This window comes from Motacilla alba, chromosome 27 (assembly GCF_015832195.1).
Source record: "Motacilla alba alba isolate MOTALB_02 chromosome 27, Motacilla_alba_V1.0_pri, whole genome shotgun sequence".
Taxonomy (NCBI): Eukaryota; Metazoa; Chordata; class Aves; order Passeriformes; family Motacillidae; genus Motacilla; species Motacilla alba.
Window position 1 is genome coordinate 4138289 of NC_052042.1, and position 22611 is coordinate 4160899.

At 45.6% G+C, this 22611-nt stretch overlaps 1 protein-coding gene across 1 annotated transcript; it reads left to right on the forward strand.

Moving 5' to 3' along the window:
• The first annotated feature begins 653 nt into the window (after positions 1 to 653).
• Positions 654 to 18002, forward strand: DCAF7 (DDB1 and CUL4 associated factor 7). Its single transcript, XM_038163051.1, has 7 exons — positions 654 to 1133; positions 6930 to 7088; positions 7403 to 7514; positions 8555 to 8673; positions 10292 to 10501; positions 11073 to 11190; positions 11804 to 18002. Exons 1-7 carry the CDS (start codon positions 996 to 998, stop codon positions 11974 to 11976), a joined length of 1029 nt encoding a protein of 342 aa, XP_038018979.1. The 5' UTR covers positions 654 to 995; the 3' UTR covers positions 11977 to 18002.
• Positions 18003 to 22611: the final 4609 nt, after the last annotated feature.

Consider the following 22611-nt stretch of genomic DNA (forward strand, 5'->3'; position numbering starts at 1 on the left):
GATCTCAGAACCACAACTCAGGCGCAGCTCGGACCAGGAGTCCTTGCAGCGAGCAGGACTCGAAGGAGCACAGCGCTGCCCAAAGCGGCCACGGGAGGGTCCCGGGGCTGGGGCCGGGACCGCGCATCACCGAGCCCCGCGGGCATCCCATCAGCCAGGAGCTTCCTGGGGAGCCGGCTGCACCCCTTCTCCCAGTAAGGCGCCGAGTACTCGTCAGGGCTGCTTCCAAAAATAAACACCGTAATTAACCTCTTGTTAATCAGAGATAAACCCGAGCCCGTCCGCCACGCGGCCGAGGCGGGACTCGAACCTGCGGCACCTTCGACAGCCTGAAGAGGCCCCACCCGCCTCGGGCGGGCGTGACTGACATCACTTCCAGCCAATCGATCACCGATAAGTGCTCAAGATCCCGCCTCCAGTCACTGCGACCCCGGGTAGCCAATACGATGTCGACAACGAGCGCGCCCGCCCTCCTGGGCGGGGCCAAGCGCGGCCGTAGGTTACCCCAGCCAGAGCGCGAGCGTCCGTTTGGAGTGAAGGGCAAATAGACCAATAGAAAACCGAAGCGGGCCGAGCGCACAGGCAGATTGCCCAATAGGCAGCCGGCGCTTTAACTGACAGTCAAGGCATCCAACCCGCGCGCAGTGGGCGGGGCTCCCCGCGTGGCTTCCGTTCCCGTTGTGTGAGAGGCCGAGTCTCCAACGGCCTCAGCGCCGCTGCCGCCGCCGGGTCTGGGCCGGGACCGGGGGCCGAGCCGGGGCCTCCCCGTTCCCCCGGGGGCCGAGCCGCGCCTCCCCCGCCGCCCCGAGAGCCGAGCCGAGCTTTCCCCGCTCCCCGGCACCTAGGGCGCCGTGCCGTGCCGTGCCGTGCCTCCTCCGCTCCCCGTCCCGGGGGCCGCGCTGAGCCTCCCCCCGGCCCGCGCCGCCTCCCCGCTCGCTCCGGCCGGGTCCCCCCGCTCGCTGCCCGGGCCAGGCCCGCGGCCCCCCGGCCCAGCCATGTCGCTGCACGGGAAGCGGAAGGAGATCTACAAATATGAGGCGCCCTGGACCGTGTACGCCATGAACTGGAGCGTCCGGCCCGACAAGCGGTTCCGCCTGGCGCTGGGGAGCTTCGTGGAGGAGTACAACAACAAGGTGGGCAGCGGTGGGCGCAGGGAGCGGGGCAGGACAGGGCCTGGCCCGCCTCAGGCCGGGGGTTGGGGTGGGCGGGGGGCGCCCGCAGCTGTGCAGAGCCGTCGGGTGCCCCCCGAAGTGCAGGCGCTGGACCAGGGCTGGTCCCCTCCTGGCGAGCCCGGGGTGAGGGCACCCTGCGGGGCTGCGCTGGGAAGAGCCCTGGGTGCTGCTGGTTTTGGGGTAACGCTGCTCACGGCTTGCCGTGACCTCTGATCTTCGGGATTAACGATTATGTTGACTTCAGTCGTGTAAGCACCGAGTGCTGTGAGTTCTCTGCGGTGTAAAGAGCTGGAAACTAAAGGTATGAGTATGAGATGAGTTTGGATGCTGAAATAAAACAAGGTCCCCTGGCTTGGGCATATCTGGCTTTTGGTCAATGCAAAGGGAAGTTTGTGGCCAGGACTGAAGTTTGTGTATATATATATATATATATATATATATATATATATATATATATATATGTGTGTGTGTGTGTGTATGTATGTATGTATATATGCATATAGATATAAAGAATTCATGTCAGTCTGAGGAAGAACTTCTTTCCATGGAGGGTGGCAGAGCAGTGGAACAGGTTGGTCAAGCAGCTTGTGGAGTCTCCCTTTCTGGTGGCATTCCAAACCCACCTGGACGTGTTCCTGTGGTACCTGATCCAGGTTACTCTGCCTAGAAAGGGGAATTGGACTGGATGATCTCCAGAGTTCCCTTCCAGCCCCTGTGGTTCTGTGATGTACAGGGTGTCTCAGACTGTGTTGGAAATGTGCTGTTCTCATTCTACTTTCTTGCTGTGGAGGACTTGTGTGCGATAACTTTTTTGATAAGTGTATAAACCACTGTCAGTATTGATTCCTCAGTACTTTTCCCTGAGAACAAGGGTGTAATGAGGCATGAGATTGTATCTTCAGTGCTTCCCTGCAAAGTGTAAGTGAAGGATGTCACACCAGTAACAGAGACTCTGTTCCTCTCTCAGAACACATGGGCAGTCCCTTCTGAACAACCTTCAGGGTGCTGGTTTGGTATAATGAATGACATAGAAATAGAAGAGAGATGAGAAGATGGATGAAGTTAGAGAGCATCCTGAAATTTCTGTGAGACTGAAGGTTTGCCCTTAGAGCTTGGTTTGTAGCATGTAGCTTTGTAGCCTTCTCAAGGTGTTTAATGGAGATTGTAGAAAATACCGTCAGAAAGTTGGGGATAGGGTTCTATGCAAGGGTGGGGTGACAGGGAGTGGCAGGGGTGACACCTCTCAGGGTGGTTGGATCACTGCCCTCGCAGCACTGCTCGGTGTGGGCTTTGCTGAGCACGTTGTAGTTCAGGCAGCGTGAGCCCTGTGTGAGTGGTGTTCTTTTCCTGGAGAGCGTTGTGCTGCTGGGGACAGGCAGCTGAGCTTGAAAACTTCCAATTTGTTCAAACCAACTTGGAAACATTTTTGTAGTCTGTACTCTGAGAAGGCAAAAGAGCAAATCTGCTCACAGTTGTTGTTCAGAGGTGGCACAATCGGTTAATAAGGGGCTGTACATTTATGTTGCCTGTGTCTCTTTATTTCTGGAGCATTCCCTGGGGTTGCTCTCCACTGCAGTGTGGTCAGATCTGCTTCTCAGCTCAGATCTGCTTCTCAGCTCAAGCTCCCAGTGTAAAGCCACCGAGTCGATGTGTCCCTTCCACGCTTCACACTCACAGTTGTTGCAGACAGAAATTGTGTAGGGCTGTGTAAATTAGCCCTGTCTGTGCGTTACCCAGGGCTTCTCTTGACCTGTGGGCTCCAGGAATAATGACTCTGTTGACTTCAGTCCATGTAAGCACCACATGCTGTGAGGTCTGTGTGGTGTAAAGAGCTGGGAACTAATTGTATGAGGATGGGAAAAGTCTGGATGCTGCTGCTGTAGAAATAAAGATGATGTATGATTAAAAATTAAACCTGTACAATCAATGCAGTGAAATGTCACCTTCATTTGCTGTATCTTTGATATTTCAGAATGGTTTTTTTTCTATTTTTGTTTTCTTGTTTGGTGCTTTTTGTAGGAAGACAGTTAACAGAGAGCTGTCTTGGCTAATTGCAAGTGTTGTTATTGCTCAGAGTATTGATGTTGGCTCCTTTACTTTGGGGACCAGAATACTCCTGGGAGTGGTGTTTCATCTGTGCTGTTTTAATGGTGCCTTTCTGTGACTCTCTCAGCTGTGCTGAGCCCTTTGGAGGGTGGTGAAACATTCAGGGAATAGTTTCATGCTACAGATTAGAAACTCTTGGACAGGTAAAATGTGCTACCTGCACACTAGTTGTAAACTCTCTCAGCTCCTGTCCCTGTACGTGGTATAACCAAAGGAACAAAGGAAAAAAACATTTTTTTCCCTTTTAAATAATCCATGATATTGTGCAGCAAAGGGCCTGGAGTGGGGTTTGTAGCCAGATTTCTGGAATCAACAGAAATGTAAGATTTTTTACAGAGTATGTGTGAAGCTTTGTCCTTCTGCATATAATTTGTCCTTCATGGTTGAGGTGTTTTATATTGCAGCTTCTGTCATCAAAACACACTTATAGGTACAGTTGGCACTAATTAAAAGGATAATGAAAACTGATTTTAATTTTGGCTTTCTCTTTGCACTCACAGGCTTTGCATTCTCCTCTTTAGAGGTTTCTGACAAGGTCCCAATAACATTTCTGTTCCTGATATTGCAATGGTTTGTTCCAAAAAACTGGCTTTTTTCCATAGTAACAAAAATGGTCTGAAACAGTGTAGCTTGCCTAAAGTCCAACCAAATAGGTGACTATACCTTTTCCTTATTACTCGTTTAGGATTTCTTTAAAAGGACTCGATGCCCAAATGTTTGTTGCAGAATCACTCACTGGGAGGGAATTAGGGGGAAAAGTGGGAGAATTTTGTCTCATTTGTCTCTGATTTTCTGTTTCTGTAGAAACTACCAGCATTTGAAGTACTACAGTTAGATGAGCTGTCTGTATACACCTCTCTTTTGTGGAGAAGTCAAACCTCTTGCCTGCCAAACCCTAATTTTCTGTGACCCCCCCCAATTCCCAGACACCTCTAACCCTGCCAGCCATCCCATTAATGGGCTCTGGGGACTGAAGCTCTTTGCCAAGACCTGTTTGAACCCCAGCGAGTTTTGTTTCAGCTTGTCCACCTTCACTGATCAAATCACTGCTACAAGAAGAGAGATGCCTTGCTCTGGATGGAAGAATTAAATAATTTGAGGTGGTGTTTCCTGAACTTCTTGGATTGGGAAACTGCAGTGAGCCGTTGTAATCCCTCACGGATCAGTGTCATGATGGGAGGGAACAGTTTTCATAGGTCTTGCTATTTAAAATATTCCACATGCACCTGGCTGTGGCTTCATGGATCAGGAGAAATCTGTAGAAAACACCAGGAGAGGCTGATTTTTGGGATCTACCTGCAAGACAAAACTGGAATCCAGTTTAGGAGACAGTAGAGGTTGTGCTGTACACAGCTCGCTCCCGGCCCTGGAGCAGACAGACAGGTTCTGACCAGGTGCTTCCCAGATTTCCACCTCCTCCCAAGCAGTGCCTCAAACAGAGAGGGTTCAGGGCAGTTCTTCTGCCAGAAGGTCATTTGTTCAGTAAGATCTAGCACTGCAAAGAAAAATTGATTGAGTGCTGGAGATTAATTGGTGCAGTGACATCTCTCTGATTGTACATGACCCTAAAATAATTGTGAAATGTCATTTGGGGTAGTTACTAATTGGATTAAAGTTGTGGGGGTTTTCTAACTACTCTGGGCTTCACTGTTCTCCAACCAAATAAGAAAAAGAAGCTGTTACCAAATTCTGCATCATTTAGTTCTGTCTGATTCTTTAGTATCAAGTTGGAGATAGGATTTTTTTTAGAAGTTAAGGAATGCTGATTAAAGGCGGTTCTTTACTGACATGCACTGTTGCAATTATGCTTGATGTTGATAAGTGCTTGGATTATAATATGCTAAAATTAGATGTGGATTTTCCTATCTTGAAGTGTTGGAGCAACAAATAAATACTTAGCATTCCTAGCTACTGTCATGGCATAATTACGAAACTTGTTAATATATCCATGAACACCAGTGAAAGGGGATCCTTGGGTGTTTGAGATTTGCTTCCGGTGGTGAGGATGTTGATTAATACACTCATGTTGAGTGGAAAACACCATAAGCAAAGGGGAAATGATTAGAGGTCATTTGTCTTCTGATCCTAACCTTGCCATAAGATTTTCTCTCACCAAGGACGATTTGCTTCCTTTGTAAAATCTGCTTAGTACTTCTGATCCCTAAAGGAGTTAGAAAGCTATTTGTCAATCACTTCAGAAGTCTGGGAGATTTTTGACTGATTTATGCTAGGGTGTGAAGGATAGTAAGGAGTAGTTGTAATAAAGAGAGGGCAAGACAGGCTGTATTTCACTTTTTGGAAGCATACTTGGCTGCATCTTTTAGTGTTTGTTATGAGATGGAAAGGATGGAGCTTCTCATTGTGGGTGGGGGCAAGGCTTTGCATTGAAGAGAATCTCTAAATGAGCTCATAAAACTGCAAATTAATTAGATTTTAAGATCAATTGAAGCATTTGTTGGTTTTTTGTTATGGGGGAAAATACGATAAATTTCCCATCTAGCTGAAATGTGTCGTTTATTAGACAAATTGCTTATCCCAGGATAAACATAAATTTAGGATTTTTTTCTGATAAACATCTTAGAAACCATTAAGCTACTATTCCCAGGAGGAAGCTGCTGTGGGGAAAGTACTAGGAAGTTCCTGCAGCGAGCAGCTTACAAACTAATTGCAGTGAGTCGTCCCCATGTTTGTGTTCGAGCAGCATTTCACACCGTGGGGCTTTCATCCTGGTTGGGTCCTGCAGTCACTGCAGGTTAAGCAAGTCCTCCCAGCACCTTTTGTTCTCTGCACACTTTCTGACATGTCAATATTTTTCTAATAAGATCATGTCTGGGACTTCAAGCATTACTTCAGGTGCTGTCATGACCAGGCTGTGTGGAGATAATATCTTGTTTGCTCTGTTTTGCATCATTCTCACAATGGGGCGAGTCTTGCCCTTTCCCTGACACATCATTGTGCAAAAATTCCAATTTGGAATTCAGTTACCTAGAATCTTTCAGCAGACCTGCTTTCTTGGTCTGTTCACACAAAACATTTGAATAATTATGTAACCATTTTAGCTCCCCAGTATTTTGTTTTAAAGTTTGAATTCTGTTTTACTTTCTTCCTCTCTGATGTGATTAATTTAGGAGTTTTTCACGCACTTGTGACAGAACATTTTGGGTCGTGTGGTGCTGAAAAAGCTTGCCAGCTACCTGTCATGATCCATCATAGTCTGCAAGGTTATGGCCAAGAATTCCATGATATGCACTTTAATTGTGCAAACTACAGCTTGTTTTGCTCTCTGAAGATGACATTGTCAGCATCAGTTCAATCAAGGATGAATTAGAATAATGTTTGTGCAGTTTAAGTCTGTGATTTAAACTGGGCTTTGTGATGTGGAAAAGAGAAGGGTGGTCTTTAATCCTTTAGGATTGGATTTCAGTTCATTTGGGATCATCTCTTCAAATCAAAGCACAGTGTGATTATGGATATTCTCTTTACTTACATGCCCCAGCAGCACTTTGTGATTTCTCATTTCATTGACATGATGATCCTTTTGTGTCGTCCTTGAGGTGACAGAAAACGTCCTGAAATGCACTCAGTCTTAATGCTGTCATTAGAAATTAGTATTTTGATTAAAAGCTTTCTTTTAAATCTGGTTTCTCACAGGTGCAGCTTGTTGGTTTGGATGAAGAGAGCTCAGAATTCATTTGCAGGAACACCTTTGATCACCCCTACCCCACCACAAAGCTGATGTGGATCCCAGACACCAAGGGAGTCTACCCAGACCTGTTGGCTACCAGTGGTGACTACCTGAGAGTGTGGAGAGTGAGTAAATCCTCCCTAGGAAAAGATGAGCCATGAACTGAATTGTGTTAAATATTGATCTCTTTTTCACTCAAGACAAGATTTTCTTGACTGCAATAATGTGACTATGTGAGGGCTGTAAGAGAAGCACAATTATCATGGCAATTGCTGTTTTAATCAGCTTATTGAAAATGGAGCTGGTGGCTGTGTTTGCCAGAGCTTTAGGATGTAAAGCTGAGAGGAAAGAAACCTAGGATTAACTCCTAATGTTTTGTGCCAGGGGAACAAGTCAGGTGCTGTTGCTTTTTAAGTCAGATGTGTCATTTTCTCTAAAGGTGGGTGAAACTGAGACCCGGCTGGAGTGTTTGCTGAACAACAACAAGAACTCGGATTTCTGTGCTCCACTGACATCATTTGACTGGAATGAAGTGGATCCTTACCTGTTAGGTGAGACTGACAAAATGTTATGATTTTGGCACACTCTTTAATTGAATCTGATGACGTCTGGGCTGGAACTGTTGTTGTGTCACTGCATGTCCACTGGTTAATCTGATAATTAACCACAGACTGCTGCATCGTAGAAACTGCTGTTGTTTTACATTAAAAAATTTAAACAATCATCTCACGGGGACTTTTTTTTTTCATTGAAAGGTGCCCTGTTCAGTGCAGAATGGGTCACTCAGGTTGGACTAGGGACATTTGTGGATAGGGAGTCTTGGCCTTCAGGGCTGGTGAGCTGTTGTTGCAGTTCTGAGTAAGGATGTCCATCAGCTCTGTGACTTATTTCAGAGTGTTCTGGAGTGGATTTGAAACTGTGCACTGAGCTGTGTGTTTTGTGAAGCCATTTCAGCAGCAGGAGGAGAGCCTAGAGTCCTTTATTCAGTTGGAGGAGGGGGCTGAACACTTCAGGTTTAATTATAGCCTGCGGGACAAATTGTGAATCCAGGATGACTGATGCAGAGGTTTGCTTCCCAGAAGAGAACAGCCATTTGTGTCAGGGGGATTTGCCCAGAGATTATCAGTGATAATGTGTCCTAGTAATTATTTACTACATTATTTATTTTTTGTGTGTTACATGTCTCATCTCTTAAGAGCTTTACTGCTAACCCCACCTTCAGCCCACATCAGCAATCAATTAATAACAACACGCCATCAGAACGCTGATTGAATTTGGGGTTTGGCATACACAAGAGATGTACAGGATGGGAAAGTTGATCTCAGAGTTGCATCAGCTTTGGAATAGATTGAATCAGACATGAGCTATTTACACTTTATTCCTGTGTGGAAGGCTATTTCTGCAGCTAAAAGGTTTGGGTCATTTAAATGCATGGAAGACTGCTGGCTGTTTGACATTCTTGATTTTAGTTCTATGCTGTCCTCATGGTTGTTCTGATCTGTATATGTTGGGGCATGTTACATTAACCCAGGAGGTGATTAAATCATTTGTGACAAGATTAATTTTGCTAATAGAAATGGTTTTGTTTCAGGTACCTCTAGTATTGACACAACCTGCACTATCTGGGGTCTGGAGACAGGGCAGGTTCTGGGAAGAGTAAATTTGGTGTCTGGCCACGTGAAGACCCAGCTTATTGCACATGACAAAGAGGTGATGGGGGGTTTTGATTGTTTACATTGCATCTTCTAAAAGCAGTAGAAAAGGAACAGAACTTTTTTTTTCTTCCTTGAGCAATTTAATGATTCAAAAAGATCATTTATGTAAGTTTGTATACAGTTTTTCTAAAATTATATACAGTTTTGAGTACCTAAATACTGCTGGCTGTTGAAACAATTCTTTTTACTCATCTAGACTCTTAAGAACATGCTTGTTCTAACAGATTGTGCTCCAGAATATTGTAGAAAAATGAGATAAAACCTCAGATTAGACTTTAAATCAACTTCATGTCAAAGGCAATAAACAGCTTGCAAAATTCTTTCATTTTAACACTTTACTTTTCAACAACTGATGTAAAAAACCCCAGGTCTGGGAAATGGATAGGTTTTAGTTTCAGTGAGTGCTACTGTAATTCCATAAGCATGTATCCCCTCCTTTTGGCGAGTGGCTGAGCAGTTGCAGGGAGCTTGAGGCCCTTGGGGGGGATGTGCTGGGTGTAAGCTGTGCTGTGCTGGGTGTAAGCTGTGCTGTGCTGGGTGTAAGCTGTGCTGTGCTGTGCAGTGCTGGGTGTAAGCTGTGCTGTGCTGGGTGTAAGCTGTGCTGTGCTGGGTGTAAGCTGTGCTGTGCTGGGTGTAAGCCGTGCCGTGCTGGGTGTAAGCCGTGCCGTGCTGGGTGTAAGCTGTGCTGTGCTGTGCTGTGCAGTGCTGGGTGTAAGCCGTGCTGTGCTGGGTGTAAGCCGTGCTGTGCTGGGTGTAAGCCGTGCTGTGCTGGGTGTAAGCTGTGCTGTGCTGTGCTGTGCAGTGCTGGGTGTAAGCCGTGCAGTGCTGGGTGTAAGCCGTGCTGTGCTGGGTGTAAGCCGTGCTGTGCTGGGTGTAAGCTGTGCTGTGCTGTGCTGGGTGTAAGCTGTGCTGTGCTGTGCTGTGCTGGGTGTAAGCCGTGCTGTGCTGGGTGTAAGCCATGCTGTGCTGGGTGTAAGCCGTGCTGTGCTGTGCAGTGCTGGGTGTAAGCTGTGCTGTGCTGGGTGTAAGCTGTGCTGTGCTGTGCAGTGCAGTGCTGGGTGTAAGCTGTGCTGTGCTGGGTGTAAACTGTGCTGTGCTGGGTGTCTGCTGTGCTGTGCTGTGCAGTGCTGGGTGTAAGCCATGCTGTGCTGGGTGTAAGCCGTGCTGTGCTGTGCTGTGCAGTGCTGGGTGTAAGCTGTGCTGTGCTGGGTGTAAGCTGTGCTGTGCTGGGTGTAAACTGTGCTGTGCTGGGTGTCAGCTGTGCTGTGCTGTACCATGCCGGGTGTCAGCTGTGCCGTGCTGGGTGTCAGCTGTGCTGTGCTGTACCATGCCGGGTGTCAGCTGTGCCGTGCTGGGTGTCAGCTGTACCATGCTGTATTGGGTGTCAGCTGTGCTGTGCCATGCTGTACCATGCCGGGTGTCATCTGTGCTGTGCTGGGTGTCAGCTGTGCTGTGCCGTACCATGCCAGGTGTCAGCTGTGCTGTGCTGGGTGTCAGCTGTGCCGTACTTTGCTGGGTGTCAGCTGTGCCGTGCTGGGTGTCAGCTGTGCTGTGCTGGGTGTCAGCTGTGCCGTGCTGTGCTGGTTATCAGCTGTGCTGTGCCCTGCCCGCAGGTGTACGACATCGCCTTCAGCCGCGCGGGCGGCGGCAGGGACATGTTCGCCTCGGTGGGCGCCGACGGCTCGGTCAGGATGTTCGACCTGCGGCACCTGGAGCACAGCACCATCATCTACGAGGACCCCCAGCACCACCCGCTGCTGCGGCTCTGCTGGAACAAGCAGGACCCCAACTATCTCGCCACAATGGCCATGGATGGCATGGAGGTGAGGCAGCAGCTCCTCTCCCCTAGCTGCTGATGGTGGTTTTCTGGGGCAGGTGGCTTGATACTAATTTATGTCCCAGTATTTATGGTTAAGGGGCAGTGTCAGTACCCAAAGTATGATTAAGGACCAGTTCTTAGTGCACTGAGGAGTTAAAGAAGTGGCTTTGGCGGTATAAACTTGAGCTTTATGGCTTGTATATATTTCAGCTGATTTTTAGGAGGAGTCTGAGCAGTTGGGCAGTAATTTTCACCCAATATCTTTACTGCGGGTGTTTGAGTCATTTTGTTCTTTCCCAATCCAGTTTTAGTTTGTTACCAAGGCTGCTTCAGGGAAGCGCAGTTTGTTTGCCACTGTGGCCTAACTCACAAGACCCCTGAAAAGTCTGACTTCTTTTGAGACACATGGCACACTGACCAACTGGAAGCTGTTCTTTAGGAGCAGGGCTTGCTTGCCTACCACATCCTTTAAGAAAGAGCCATGTTTATAGCCTCACCTCAAAATATTTTGTATTTGGAATAAATTAATTTTTAAAAATGCAGTTTATTAATGTAGCTGATTTTTTTTTCTGAAGGTTGTGATTCTAGATGTCAGAGTTCCCTGCACCCCTGTTGCCAGGTTAAACAACCACAGAGCGTGTGTAAATGGAATTGCCTGGGCACCTCACTCCTCCTGCCACATCTGTACAGCAGGTAAGTGTGACCTACAGGGCAATCTCAGAGTCTTCCGCTGCATTTGCAAAATCCTCTTCATCCTAAAGTATATGCAATTCTCTGCCTGCCTTTTGCTAAAGAATACTTGCCATTTAGAAGCTCTTTATTAGGTGATTTTCCTAAAATGTTACAGAAATAGGCACCTACTAGACTTTGTGTGGAAGTGGTGAGCTCAGTACCCAAACTATGCATTGGCTCTGGCTAAGCTCCTGTTATTTTAATGCTCCTTGGCTTTTTTGCAATGCAGTTCTTAAATGTTTTCTGCTGGTATGAGTTCCACTGGTCATTTGTTTATCAGCTCTGTCTTGGATAATGTATAATGATCAGAGTTAATTGAGTTGGAGCATAATTGTGTTGTCATATCTGGCTTGAACGTGGATCAGGATCGGAACAGCCATGTCTTTCCTGGCTCCTTAGGCTACAGGCCTGTAGTAGGCACATGTGGAGATACTGTTACACTCTGACTGTACTTGCATTTGTTATCTTTTACACTCTGACTGCACTTGCATTTGTTATCTTTTACACTCTGACTGTACTTGCATTTGTTATCTTTTACACTCTGACTGTACTTGCATTTGTTGTCTGTGTGCAGCTGATGATCACCAGGCTCTCATCTGGGACATCCAGCAGATGCCTCGTGCCATTGAGGACCCCATCCTGGCCTACACAGCCGAGGGAGAGATCAACAATGTACAGTGGGCATCCACCCAGCCAGACTGGATAGCCATCTGCTACAACAACTGCCTGGAGATCCTCAGAGTCTAACTTTGCAGCTTCATGCACAGTGAGGCAGGGCTGTGTCCTTCCCCCTCCCCTCTCAAGTAAGAACACCACCAGTCAAGTGGCCAGTATCTGTTGTTGCTTTGCATCTACTGTTACAAGAAACTGTTACAAGAATCGATGGCAGGGGTCTCCTGTCTCTCAAGACTCTAAAATGCAGAGACCTGCTGAGCCTCTTGGAACTTCTGGGTTCTGGTTTTCTTGTGAAATTCTTTTTCCCCTCAGTAAAAGTTCTGTATATTTGTTTGTTGACTGTATTAATAAGCTTGCAGGCTTTTAAGTTGCTGCATATGTCCATGTGTTTGTCAGCCAGCTGAGGCAGCACATCCACCAGTTTAATAGATGCAGGTGCAAAACAAGGTGGGGGGAAAAAGACAATGATGTTAACGGCCACCTTGGCAGGAATCTTTATCATTCCTGTTGTTGCTGCCTCTAAACTGTTTCAACGTTTGTATGTTTTTTATATATTGGGCTAACTTTCTATTGAGTAAGGTTTTTCTCCCTAATTCTTACTTTTGATATGTGATCCACTTCCGTCTGTCCAAAGCAGGACCCCTTGTTCATGGATACAAACCACAGTAACACTGCAGGCTCCCTGGCAGTGAAGGCCTGCCAGAATTAACTGTTGCCTTGGCTCCCTGTACCTGGTGACCTGGGCAGAACTTTCTGGTGCTGTGAAGTACAAGTACTTGTTGCACAATTTCTTTACACTTTTCTGATGCTCAAGGCAGTTGTTACTATGGTAGGTCTTGGTTTTGAATTCTAACTGAGTTTGTGTGTATCCTGCAGTTGTGTTGGCAAACAGAGCAGTGGTAGGTTGAGAAAGAAGATCTGTGCATGACATGAGCTCCCAGGAGGTAAACAATTCCTGAAAAAAGTATATTTGTAATGGGCTTGGGATTGACAATTCCAATCAAGTTATTTCCCCTTGGAAGACTTACCTTATCTAAATCAAAATAAAATGGTTTCACACTTTGTAGCTTGCTTGATTGGCAAATAATGAGCAGGATTTTGTGGTTAGGCTGTACTTCAGAGGCAGTCTTTGGCCTGTGTTCCTGGGAGGTCTTGAAGGGAGAGCAAAGCAATCTTTTTGTGAAGTGTATTTGCTTCATACTGCCAGGTCTTGTTGAATGAACAAGACAAGTCAGAAAAGCTGGTCTGCTATCCAATAGAAAGCTGTTTTTTTGAAAGAAATTACTCCCTAATGTGATGCACAGAGGTGGACCTGGAAGGAAAGAAGCTATGCCATTGAGGCCAAGGTTTGGCATTTGTCATCCTCCTGACTTTGGGGGATGTGCCAGAGGGCTTCTGTTTGGAATAGTGGATCACTCTACAGTAATACTGTTCAATGAAAGCTGGATTAGGCAAGATGAAAATCCTTGTTGGAGTCTTACTGTAACACAGGTCCTGTGCTGAATGCTCTGCAGTGCTCTCTGAGGAGGACATGACAGCCAGAGCTGGTCTGGAAGGGCGTGCAGCCCAGTTTCTATGTAAATGTCAGAAACCATCAAAATTCTTTCCACCTATTGAGTATTCACCTGCAACTGGAGGCAGATTATAAATAGCAGGACACTGGCAAACTTGCATCTTGTCAGTTTATGCAGGAAAGGCAAGTTGGGAAAGCAATTGCTGTGGAACACTGAAGCTGACACTGAGAACACTGTCAAATACAGAACAGAATCTGCAAAGTTTTGTCATTCTGGACGTAGAGAAATACTCTTCTGCAGGCTGCTTCTCACCGTGGAGCTCAGAAAAGCATTGCCTCAGGAATTTGATAGGAATTCATTAGGGGCAGCTGTATTCCATCACTCCTTTTGATAGCAGAGAACCAAGAGACTAACACTGTGCAAGCTGATGTTTCGTCAGTGTGTTCAGTTGTGGGATTTCTGACAAAGCTTGATTTGACTTGAAGGTCAATTTTTCTTATTAGTAGCAGTGCTGAGAGTAGTGTGTTCCACAGACAGGCTTTAGCTAGACATCAGAGCAGTGTTAGCTAAACAATCCCTTTTACAATAGCACTTCATCTGAAACTGGAAAAAACTTACGTAGAATGAAGCGAAAATTGGGGTTTTCTTAGCAGGAGCAGCTAATGGCATTCACAGCTTTAGGAGTCATCTGAAATACATTCACAGGCTTGTCATGCTCTGTTTAATTACAAATGGCAGGCAAAACGTGCTGTTACTAAGAGGGAGCTACCTGCAATGTTAGTGCTTTCCACATGCCCTTTCTGCTTTAAAGTTTATTCCTGTTTAGATGGCATGAGTCAAAGATCAATGCTAAGATGATGAGCACTTGTATAAAGGAGCTCGTGATCTGGATAGCCAGGTAGATTCTGCTTCTGTTGGAAATCAATTCTGTTAGAGACCTGAAGAGGATCCAGTGTCAGTTCTTGCATCCATGAAACTGATGGAAGTCTGTGGAATTGTGTACTTACTCCAAATGCATCAAAGGCAAGTGAAGGAATCTTGGAGGCTCCAGTGGATTCTAAATAAAGCCTGTATCCTGCTTTTTTAGCCAGTTGGGATACCTTCTGGATCTACAGCATATTGCTTTGGGCATAATCCATTGTCATTCTTCACATGAAATTACATTTTAAATCATTAGAGACTGTTTTGGCACAGGGAAATAATACTTAAAATAACTTCAAAGATGTCACTTGAAAGGTTAATGAGAGAAAAGACATGAAAATCCTCATGGGTGAGATGTTCTGTAGTGCAAATGGCACTTCTATATAGACAAGGAAGGGAAAGACTTTGGTGCCCTTTTGCCAGCAGCTGCTGACCCAGTGACAGGGAGGGAATGCTCTGCCTGGTGTTTGTCTGCAAGATAAAACAAACCCTGGCACTTGGCACTGGGGCCTGTGAATTGAAATACACAGTTTATCACATTTTCCCTCTTTGACACTCAATTTTGTTGGCTGTAAAGCCCCCATAAGGATTATTTTTTCCCCAAAGTTCATGAAAATAAATACTCTGACGTTCAATTTCTGTTATTTAGTGCTTACTGCACAAGCAGAGGATGCAGAACAGCTGCATGTCCTCTAGCAAATACCTCATTTTTTTGAGTAGAAAGTAACATTAAGGGAAGAGTGAGCACAGGTGAGGTGAGCAAAGCAGAAAAGCATTTTTGTAGCTGCTGTTGGTACAGGCCTGCCTGATTCTGGGACAGAAATACTTCTGAGTTAGGTAGTTCTGTATCACTCTTCCCGTTGATTAATTCAAGAGACTAAACTATTGTTTGGTTGTTATGTTCTGTTTAAACCAAGCTTTCCACAGATTCCTACTATTATGTGGGCAAACTGCTGGCTCTCAGCCAGGAGGTGTTGATGATGTAAAAATTTGTTAGGGAGGTGAAAACCTGCAGTTAAGAAGTTGAATGTCGAATTAGTGTGTAGTGTGCCAACTCTGTGAACTGTCTAAATGAGGAGGGCTGTGGTAGCTTGCATCTATGGGAATTGTACTTGTGTGTGCAGGGATTTAAAAGGCAAGGATTCGAGTGCTTTGACAATCTATTTAGAAAGAAAACACAGTGGTTTCAAATAATATGAAAGGAGACTGCTAAAAGAGGTTGTTTCTTATGGAACCTTGAAATGTATTTAACGGGGGAGGCATTGCCTCTCATAAGTCAAAGTTAATGATCCTTTCAAAACTTAGCAGTAATTACTCTACTGAATGTTCTGGATAATAGTGAAAAGCTCTATTTTTGCCTCGTGGTGCAATGAGAAGCTGCCTCAGTCTCAAGTGTAGATCATAGCCTGCCAGAGACCAGGTGAGGGGAGGAATCTGATGTACAGAATTCACAGATGTTCTCGTGCTTGTTGTCAGTGGAAATAAGGAGCTGAGTGTGTCCGTTTTCTTCTCTTGCAGATGGCACTTTAACAAGTATATTTTTGGCAAGATTAGGAGGAGAGTCATCTTTTCCTCAGCCCTTGTAGGGTAGGCATTTGTCTGTGTTGTGTAGAAAATGTTAAATAAGGACCATCACCAAAATCCTGAACTGGGGACATAGTGGACCCTCACTTGTTTTTACTGAAAGCCAAAAATAAGAGCACTTGACAAGGCTGTAAATGTTAAACTGAAGCTTCATGTTCTGAGACTGACGCTGTCCTGTAAGGCCAGCCCAAGGGATGTGGTGCTGCGTGTCCCCCCCAGAGTCCTTTTTGTTTAGGAACTCGGTGTTTGGGAATCCTCTTCTTTACCATCAGAACATGATGGTGACAGTGCCAGCTTGGTTGTGTAGGGATGTGCCTGGACTCTTTGCATAACTTGAATTTTGTGAGAGAGAAAGTGCAGCTGCTGCCTGGAAATTCACACAGCCTGATTGAACTGACCAGCTGGTTAGTGGTGTTTTAACTCTTTCCAGGCACACTGGAAAGAGTGGACAGCAGCACAGCCAAGCTCTGGGCTCAGCAACTGCACAGTTTCAGTCCCATCAAAGTACTAAAGGGCTGAGTTTTCCCCCTGCTCGTAGCAAAGTGGTTCCACCACCTCAAATGTACGCTGTCATCCTGCCAGGTAACCCAGATTCTCTCTAACATGTGTTTCCTGCTCTCTGCTCTCAGACCAATATTTCAGAGCAAGCCTGTACCTGCTGTTCTGTGGACATGGAAAGCATTGAACAAGTCACTGTCAGCTCTGTCCCAGTTTCTCTTGATCTTTGCTGAGAATCCAGGGAATTAATTGTATGTGGCACTTAAAGAGCACTTTCTGATGCAGCTGTACTTCCCCTGCTTACCCAAGAAGAGTCAGAAATGTTTCATTCTTGAGGGTATTGAGGAGAGTTTAGGATGCCCCTGACTTGATTTGTTTTCTGGAAAGGATCTCCAGAACTTCCAATCAGCACCTTTCACCAGCAGTAAAAAGAACAGTAATTAGAAATGCAGCTAAATACCAGTCACTGAGGCTCGTCTGGTGATTCATGGTAGACACCAGATGCAAGGGGACTTGTGAGAGTTGCTGCTGCCTGTATCAGGTGACAAGTGTGTCTGCCAAGGACCTCAGTGGCCTTTTGTGCAGCCTCTGATACTTAGCATCGAGCAAGAATTTCCACAGTCGTAAAAAAAATTTATCTCAGTGGCTTCCATTAAACTCATTTCTTTATAGGAAATCTAACAAAATTAAGAAAAAAAAGCTATTTCATGACAAAATATTGTGGCCATGTGCAGCTGTAAACCCGTGGCCCGGCTCCCATTCCTTGGAGTTTGCTTTCCATGTGCAGCACATGCAACTCCAGCCCCTCTTCGTGCTGAGGGTGGGTCTGTGGCAAGAACCAGAGCAGGACAGAGTCCCAGTGCAGCTGGAAAAAGGTATGTTGCTTTTTTTGACGACTTGGGAAATAGGAATTATGAAATCTGCTATTTAAAAATAACCTTTTTTTAACCCTTGGGTTGCTAGCAGTGTAAAATGTAATTTAAATCCATTGCGACGAAGCATTTTTGTTACCAGTAGCCGAGTAGGAGATATTACTTTTAGGTGTGTTTTCCCTTCTGCTCTTCCCATTCACAGTCCCGTTGTGGTAATTTCCTGAAGGTGTAATCTTTGTAGCATGATTGTACAAACATCCATATGAGATTCCTGACTTCTTGTTCTCACTAGAGTATGTTAAAGCAATAGTAATTTTAATTCTGTCCTTTTCTCCACCTGCAACTTCGCTACTATTCTGTCCTAGAGGAGTCCCAGTATCCTGCTATTCAACAGACATATATTGTTGACATGGATAACTGCAGTGTCCCTATATTCCTTTATTTTTATGGAGAAAATATAAAAGGGTTTGTTACAATGGATTTTAACACCTGAGTCATGGAACCATATTGTTGAAACTGTAAATTTTAAGGCAATTTTCTGAACTCGCTTGAAAGTGGAATGTTGCATCCTTTTATGCTATTTCCTGCTTCCTATGTAGTTTTATTCAGATTTTTTAACCTTCTTTCTAAGTTTTGGCCTCCTGTGTATTAGGTACAGTATTTTCTGCCTTTCATACTTTGTAATAAAAATGGAACATTTGTAGATTGACTGCAGTTCCCTGTGTGATGAGTGAAAACCTGGGGGGAGCAGGGAACTACAAAGCTTCATTTCTTCTGTGTGGAGTGGCTGCTGTGAGAGGAGGCTGATTGCTTTGCCTTGCCTCTGCAAAGCTGGTGAAGTATACTGATCCCTCATCCTACAAATACCCAAACAAACCTGATAATTCCAGCTGCTCTTAAGTTGCAAGTTTCCCCAAATACATTACTAGGAACCCAGTCACTACAGAACTCCAACAGAATGGTTAATGCAGCTGTACATTAAATATTTGCTTTCTTAAAAATCTGCTGCAGGGTCCGTGGATCCCAGTGTTCTTTCTGCTCATGTTTTCCAACATTTTGCTTGTTCCCTGCACCAAAAAAAAAAAAGGGAATTATCTCCTGTGTGGTTTTGTTTTTAAGACGAGGGGAAGAGGGATTTTTTTTTTTTTTTTTTTTTAGAATTCAAATAATTAGTCTCTGAGGGATTTTGAATATAGGCAAAGTGAAAACAAAGCAATTGGGCACTTCTGTAGCTTTAAGTCTCTCCTGGGCAGGGTGACCTCTCTTAAAGGGTGTTTTTTCCACACTCAGTCACTGCTGTCGTGTCTGGAATTGGGGCCAAGAGGAGAATGGTGTGGCAGAGCTTGGAAATTTGTACCTTAGGCCTTGGCAGGCAGGACTGATGACTTCCTTAAGTATTTAGATTCCATCTAGTTCAACTAAACACTTGGATTTCTTTCTAATTCTTCTGTGTACTGGCTTTGAAATAAAAGCTTATTGAGCTTCATGACCACAGTGGAAAGAGTTGCCTGCAAAGATGCTGCAGTGATTTTTAAGCTATATATGGACTTTGTGTTAGTAACTCCTGCTCAGAAAAAAAAACCAAAAACCAACTTTCTTTCTAAGAATTGTTTGTCTTTCTACCCTAGAAATGTATTTGCATTCTCACAAATTATTTTTGTCCCTGGATTCGTGCTTTGGAAAACTCCAGAGAAACTTTTCTCAGCTGCCACTACGGTGGAAGGAGGCAGCTTGTGCAAACTGGAGAGGTGCAAAAAGTGCTGGACTGGTGGATAATGGGTGAAGCAGGTTGCCTGTCAGTGTGGCAAAACAAGAGGAATGTAGGTAGAAAAAAAAAAAAAAAAAAGACAGAGGGGGTTCTGCCTTTTGTAAATATTATGGAACAGCCAACATCTGGCACAGCTGTCTTGCTCTGTGACCGTGGGAATGTCCCTGCTCTGATACCAGCTGTAAGTGAAAAGCATGTAATTAATCAGCAATCAGTAAAGGACTCGAAAATATTTGAAAGAAACCCTCTGTGGTAACACAATGCCCAGCAATAGCTGTAGGGAAAACATAGACCCTGAGATTATTCTGGGGCCTGTGACTGGGAGAAGCATTTAATTTTGAGCTTTTTCATTGGTGCTGTTTCAGAAACAGTCCAGACTGTCAGCTCAGAGGAAGTAATGATCTAAAAGCATATCATATTTTTAACGTTCTTCCTCCCCTTCCTTCTCTAATTTTGCCATTCCAAAGGCAGAACAGCTTCTGGTTTTTAGGCAGCTTCAGAGCCCCCTCTGCTGGAATGCTGCTGGCAGCCAGGCCCAGCCCTCGGCCACAGGACAGGTACAGGTGCCCACCTGCTCCTCCCGGCTGGAAAGGCTGCTGCAGGCGTGTTCTACAAGAGTTTCACATGTTTCATGTCTCTGCTGGGGGAGAGAGGCATTTGGGCCCATATTTATCCTGCCACGCTGTCCTGCAGTTGGGTAATGATGGTAGTGTTCCATCCTCCTTGCTTTCAAAGCTGAGAGCACAACTAGAAATTTTTAGGAGAGACAGAACTGGGATTAATGAGATTACTCTTACATCTGCTGAAGACGGTGCAGAACCCTTTCATGCATCCTTTGAAGATTGGATACCCCATCCCTGGCAGTGTCCCAGGCCAGGCTGGACACTGGGACAGCGGGAGGTGTTCCTGCCATGGCATGGATGGGATTTGAGGTCCTTCCAACCCAAAGCATTCAAGGATTCTCTGGTTGTTCCCAGGGTTTCTCCTCCTCGCTCCCTTCCGTGGCTGTGGAGTCCAAGATGTAGAATAAGGAAGTTTTGGCATGGGACAAGGCTCAGCCTGGAGCCCGCTCTGCTCCCCAGGAAGGATGTGTCTACCTAAACAAGAAGGGAAGCAGGAAGGAAAGAAGAAATAGTACATCTGACAGCAAGGAAAAGGGGCTCTTTGAGTCAGGTATGCTTCAGAAAATGGGAATACTACCAAAATAGAAAATAAGATGATGGCATAGTGATTAAGACTAGGAAAAGATGCCAAGAGTCAAATCCCAAAGGTCTACTCCAGACTTCCTGTGTAACTTCTAACAAGTCACTGTCTCTCTGTGCAATGCCCTGAAGTCCCTAAAATAGGGATTACACTTCCTTTTCTTAGTTGATGCTGTGTGACAGCATTAAAGAATTGGGCCTTATAAAGTTCCTTTAAAACAAATGGGCTGACTGGAAATGTAGGAGCTCCTGGAGAGTCTCTGTGAATATCTTTACTGATGATTTTACATTAAATAGCATCAGACAATCTGAATGAATTCAAGAATTAAGTGTGTTCTGCAGGTGCTGCTTACACAGGAGTGAAGCTTCTCTGCTGGAAAGCTGCAGCTTTGGAAGGATGTGGAAAACCACGGAGTATCAGCTGGTGTAAAACAAATAACCTGACCCTCATCAGGAACTGTGATGGCAGGACAAGCAGAACTGGGTTCAGACTGATAGAGAGAAGGATTTGATGGGATATTTCCTCCCTGGCAGGGTGGGCAGGCCCTGGCACAGGGTGCCCAGAGCAGCTGGGGCTGCCCCTGGATCCCTGGCAGTGCACAAGGGCAGGCTGGGCAGGGCTTGGAGCACCCTGGGACAGTGGGAGGTGTCCCTGCCATGGTGGGGGTGCACTGGGGAGGGTCTTCAAGGCCCCTTCCAACCCAGACCCTTCTGGGATTCTGTGATTATGCACAAAACCAGCACAGTATTAAGTACGCAGTAAAAGTCAGAAAGGAATTATTCCTTTTTCCTCAAGTTACACAAAAAAAAGGGGCACTTGTTTTGGTAGAAAGTTGGATTCCAGTTCAGGAAGGATTTACCAGCTTGTCGAGGAGGGGAAAAAAAAAAGGTGTGAGGGTCTGTAGTGATCCAAAAAAGTCCTGATGGCACTTGCCTGTAGATAGTGATGCGAGAATGTCTGTAACGTGGGGAAACCACAAAGCAAGAGATAAAACTGTTGGTTTACACATTAGGCTTGACAGGTGGGTGAAGTGATGAGCTGTTAAGGACAAATCATTCTATTTTCAGTTTGGTAAAAGGTGCGGGGAAGCTTCAGTGAAATCCAGCCACGCTGGGCAGTTGGGGATGGGAAGAGCGAGTTGCACCAGGGTGGGTGTCTCCTGCCATCTGCCAGGAGCTGCTGCCTCCTGTCACAAGCTGCCAGGAGCTGGTCTAATATCTTTTGGACTCAGTAAAAGCAAGTTTCTGCACAAAGGACATGGAAGCATTCTCGTTTCGCAGGACATGATAGGCAAAAATAGCAAATGGTGAGGTGATGATGGAGTGGTTTGAAATCAGGGCCGGTGCAGTGGGGAATTGACACGAAATTTCTGCCTCCCAGGGCATGGGGTGGGCTCTTCCCTCTCTTAGAAAAGCCTTTTTATAACGATCCTGGCGCAAAGAGCGAGTATTAAAATCAAATTTGGTGATGAACAAAAGTGGGAGTTTCAATAATATGAGGGAACTGGAGTATCTTGGAGATTGGTTGACTGAAGAGTGAGAAATAGAGATGAGATTAAATGTAGCAGCAGAGAGTGCGAGGATGGGAATTTATGGACAAGGAGAAATCTGTGGAGCGTTTGATTGGAAATGAGTGAGGAAAATAAACTGAGATGGTAAAGGGTAGTGATAAGCCATCACGAAACTGTGAAAAAGCATGTCAAAAAGTGGTTCCAAGATCAATAATGATGCTGTCGAATGAGAGAGGAATTCAAACTGGAACAGGGACAAAAAGCTACCAGCTTGATACCACAAACACAAGACTTGTATTAATAGGGGAAAGTGGTTGGGTCTGTGGATCCCTTTTCCTATTTCCATGTCTACCTGGTATGACACTCTAAGAGCTTTTTACTACCTCGACAGCTTAAAAAATAAAAAATAAAAAAACAAATTATGTTGCAGATAATGTTGTCGTGTTTTGACTGAGTCCCAAATTCCTCCTGATGGGTAGGCTCAGATTCCTGCACTTGTTCCCACTCTTGAGCCATTTCCCTTTCCAGTCTAGCTTTCTTCTCCGTGCATCTTACCCAGGGTTCCCTGACCCCCCCTGCCATTGCTGCCGTGCTGTTTGCGAGCACAGCCCCTCCCAGACATCTGGCAGGTGGAAAAGCAGCAGCTGGAACATCTGCCCCAGGTGGGTTTGCCAGCAGCAGGGCGGCCCTGGCCACAACAGCGAGTCAGGGCTGGGCTTCTTTTCCAAACAACAAATCCCTCCTGCCGTTCCTTTTGTGGCAAGGCCGCCATGGAAATGCCATCCTGCAGGCGCAATGGCAAAGAGCAGGCTGGATTATTATCATGATATTTTTATG